This window comes from Nicotiana sylvestris, chromosome 3 (genome assembly GCF_000393655.2).
Source record: "Nicotiana sylvestris chromosome 3, ASM39365v2, whole genome shotgun sequence".
Classification (NCBI taxonomy): Eukaryota; Viridiplantae; Streptophyta; class Magnoliopsida; order Solanales; family Solanaceae; genus Nicotiana; species Nicotiana sylvestris.
The window spans coordinates 204791759-204795844 of NC_091059.1; the positions used below are offsets into that span (position 1 = coordinate 204791759).

Sequence of the window (4086 nt, forward strand, 5' to 3'; positions counted from 1 at the left end):
AAATTTTTGCACATCCCTAATTAAAACCGTAAGAATAAATTTGTTCAAATTGCCAAAATGATTAACATTTGAAACTGGAGGGAATAATAATTGGTTAAGCTTAGTGCCATTAAGTTACGCGCTTCTGTCATGGTCCTGCAGAACAACATATTGAGGAATTGTCCACTTTTATATTTACACAATAAGCTTATAAATAGGACCATATTTTAGTGCGTCTTCCTATAATAGATTGCACATGAATATAGTCCAAAAAGATGAGAAAGCCATATTTGACATATATTAAACACGTGGGCACACGCACACGCAAAGTGAACTGATAAATGAGGTAAATAACAAAATATACGCGGAAAATAACGAACTCACTGAAAATTTACAATACAAATGAGGCAGCGGCGGAGCCACAGTGATCATTGTGGGTTCGACCGAACCCAGTAGCTTTTGTTCAAACTCTATACTTATATTAAGATATCCAATGAATATGTAAAAATTATTAATTTAGAACCTAATAGCTTAAAAGAATTATAATACAGAACCCATAAAATTCAAATCCTAGCTCCGTCTCTGAAATGAGGTCATCTACCTTCGTCCATAGAAGAATATGAGATAGAATTTCTAGAATAATCCTCAACAAAACTATTGCCTCCAAAAGCCTTAGTAGAACTAGTAGCATTTGTCGCACCAGTTAAAGTACTACTGGCATTAGTAGTAGTAGTATTAGTAGTAGTAGTATTTTTTGTCAAGGCACTAGAACTATCAGTTGTCCATCTGCTTACACGGCCTTGTGTTGCCGGTTTACCAGGTCTTGGTAAAGTAAATGAATCACTTGAAAGCGTGAGATTAACAGAGTTCATATCGGGCCTATCTGAAACAGTAGGTTGACAGCACAGTAATCCTAACTGAATACACATTGCTGCTTCATCAGCATCGTAGTTTTCAAGGCTAGAATCAACAAGCTCCAAGGTCCTACGTTCTTGAAATAGTTCCCAGGCCTGTAAAAAGAGAGACAATATATTTATTTCTACATCCTCAAATTACTCTAGAGGAGAGTGGATGGTTAAATATCAAAGGTTGTTCTAGATCTTTTCCTTCTTCAGGAATGAAAATGGAAGTTTATGTGGCTGTCACTGCCAGTCACTTTTTCCTGCTAATGTGCAGCAGTGAACAACTGACTGTCTGTCTGACCAACTATGCTCTAAGATGTAATACTACTACTTTCAAGAAATGCCCATGACAGCAAGTTGTTATTTTGATATAAAATTTGAATATCTTATTTCCAGGCCAAACCCTCTTAGGGGTCATTTAGTCGGGGATTAGGTGGGATATTCCGGTATAAATTTTGGGATTAAATTTATCCCGTGTTTGGTCGGATCTATTAGCTAAAACCAATTTTATTTTTAAACCAAAAACTTGGTGTAACTTATCCCGTATAAAAGATGAGATAAGTTATCCAGGTTATAATCCTGGGACTAATCATGGGATATCCCGGTTTTGAACCAAACGATCCCTTAGTATTTAGTGATATTCAAGTATGAAATTAAACTCAAAACTCATGAAAGAAATGCAAATCATACACATGCTCAATCACATAAACAATAACTTATACATTGAAGTTTTTGGGACTGGAACTTACATAGATTAAGAGGTCTGCCTTTTGTGGATCTAGCCGACGATCACTGCTCTTCCTGCCACTTATAATCTCCAACAGCAAAACGCCAAAGCTAAACACATCTGCCTTCACGGACAAATAACCATGCAACGCATACTCCGGAGCCATATAACCACTGCATTCAGCAGAAGCAGCTCAGATGACAATTAGTTTAAGGTTGAGCCTGCACTGAAAAAAAGGGCGGAGGAATGGGAGAAGAGGAACCCCTTTTTCTTTCCTTTGTCGATTCGAAAAAAAATACAAGGAAAGGAAATAACACTCACTATGTACCAGAGATTTTAAATGTATTTACATGAGTGCCGTCCTCTGGAAACAGCCTAGCCAGACCAAAGTCTGAGATCTTTGGATTTAATTGCTCGTCCAGCAATATATTACTGGCCTTAATGTCCCTGTGTATGATTCTTACAGGGGCTTCTTCATGCAAATAGAGAAGACCTCTTGCGATACCAGTAACTATTTGGAATCTCTTCGTCCAGTCCAAAGATGGAGACTTCTCCTTAGCTGAAAAATCGCACTTTATTAGTTTTTCCTGAGCCTGATGGTATTCAAGAAATTCTTGGCATCATGAGTGTTTATTTTACCAAAGAGGAAGCAGTCAAGGCTTTTATTTGGCAGATACTCATACACAAGCATCTTTGCAGGTCCGTCCACGCAACAACCGAACAAAATAACCAGATTTTTGTGCTGAATTTTCAATAGTAATTTCACCTCATTAGTGAATTCTTTTATTCCCTGTCTTGAATCTAGGGATAACTTCTTTACAGCAACTTCCTGACCATTTGGCATCAGTCCCTGTGAAGAAAAGTAATAAAAAGATAAAATCAAGATAGACTTCGCATCTCCCTCATTGAACTATACAACTATAGTAACCATATGAAATTCATTAGGGCAGCTGAATTAATTATTAACTGGAGTCTCGGAATTTTGAAATATTTAGTTTCACTTGGACTGATTAAATTAAATGATTCTGATGTATGAAAACTTGTTAGTGATTAGTGAATACTATTTTACAGGTTCGGCTCCTAAGCAACAGGAGTCCGTGATGGTACTACATGGAAATTAGCAGTTCTCACTTCTCAGAAGGAGGACCTAGGCACTATAAAGCAACATCAGCAATAATCTATTCAACAGCCTATGCCCAACTCTGTTTAAATCAAAGAAACACCACATGACTTGCCTCTTGACCTTCTCTCTCCCGTCCAAGAATTTATCATCAGTACAAAGAACAAATTACCCTATACAATCATGGTTACTGTTTCATCACCACAACCACCATATTCCATCTCATGTCCATCATTTGCCAAGATTGTCACCACTTATGTACCTTATATCAAATCATCCACATTCAACCAATCAACACAACAATCCACCCGATTCTGTAAATAGAAGTCAAGATTAGCTTTTGACAAGCTTGTTGCCATTGGCAGCATTATTAATGAAACATCATAGGAATAGTTTATTGCTGAATACCTATGTAGGCATTCAAATCATTTTATACACTACCTAGGAATTCCCAAGAGTGAATATTAGGCTTGAGGTAGCAAAGATATTCCTTTGCACTACTCATATAGATAAGATAAAAAGCCCAAAGATAGCGTGTCACAATTATCTTAGCTGCACAACAGTAAATACTACATGTACAAACAGCAATTTGACTTGTTCCGTTGATCGTATTAGCACTCACCTAAAAGCTTAAGATGTGCAAAAGGGGTACATATGTATTTATTTTAACTATGTACTAACAGGCACACTCACGTGCAATGTGGAGATATTTTTTGTTAACGTGGGGTGGGGCGATGAGACTTGAACTAAGGATATTTGCTTGTTTTATACCATGTTGAATTATGAGAAAAAGAATAAGCTCTTAGATTCGGCTGTTCAAATTATTTTAATGCGAAATGTAGCAATTATGTAACGAAAAACCCTAATTGCTTGAGCCGTGGTTAGCTGTAGAATAAATAAAAAAAATCGAGGAGACGCACCTTATAAACAGGTCCAAAGCCTCCGTGACCAAGCTGATTAAGGTCGGAGAAGAAGTTAGTTGCAATTTGCAAACTGCGGAGCTCAAAAAACAAGCCATCTTCCTTGTCATCGGCTTCGGCTCCGACATCGGCGCTGCCACTTTTCCGTCGTTTCTCCAAACAACTGCACAAACTGGAGAGGAATCCCATAGAGAATATAAACAGCAGTTTCTTTTTCCAAGTTCGTTAGGTACTTAATTAAGATTACGTGTTGAATTAATATAAATAAAGGTCCGCAGCTTGATAGTGATTGCGTTGACCTGTTGACTAGTAGCCGGCCCCGCCTGAGCTTTATATTTTTTCCGACAAAACTCTTTCGCGGAATACATACTTTTTTTTCCTGATTTAATTTTTAATCACATCAACCGTGTTTCCCTCGCGCAATTTAACTGTTTCAGC

At 37.4% G+C, this 4086-nt stretch overlaps 1 protein-coding gene across 3 annotated transcripts; it reads right to left on the reverse strand.

Moving 5' to 3' along the window:
• Nucleotides 1-340: 340 nt before the first annotated feature.
• Nucleotides 341-3885, reverse strand: LOC104249613 (cysteine-rich receptor-like protein kinase 43). 3 transcript variants are annotated; one of them, XM_070171397.1, is made up of 6 exons: nt 3649-3740; nt 2844-3042; nt 2248-2458; nt 1930-2167; nt 1631-1781; nt 341-989 (listed from the first exon to the last, which is right to left on the reverse strand). In XM_070171397.1, exons 3-6 carry the CDS (start codon nt 2450-2452, stop codon nt 573-575), a joined length of 1011 nt encoding a protein of 336 aa, XP_070027498.1. In that variant the 5' UTR covers nt 2453-2458; nt 2844-3042; nt 3649-3740; the 3' UTR covers nt 341-572. The 3 variants fall into 3 exon arrangements, with proteins under 3 accessions (XP_070027498.1, XP_009804374.1, XP_070027497.1); XM_009806072.2 differs by lacking the exon at nt 2844-3042 and having other exon boundaries at nt 3649-3885; XM_070171396.1 differs by lacking the exon at nt 3649-3740 and having other exon boundaries at nt 2844-3142.
• Between the last annotated feature and the right edge of the window lie 201 nt (nt 3886-4086).

Coding starts and splice junctions, on each gene's coding strand:
- LOC104249613 (XM_009806072.2), bottom strand. CDS start 3,837: ATGGGATTCCTCTCCAGTTTGTGCAGTTGTTTGGAGAAACGACGGAAA. Junction 2,168..2,247: donor CCTTGACTGCTTCCTCTTTG/GTAAAATAAACA, acceptor GCGATTTTTCAG/CTAAGGAGAAGTCTCCATCT. Junction 1,782..1,929: donor TTTAAAATCTCTGGTACATA/GTGAGTGTTATT, acceptor TGCTGAATGCAG/TGGTTATATGGCTCCGGAGT.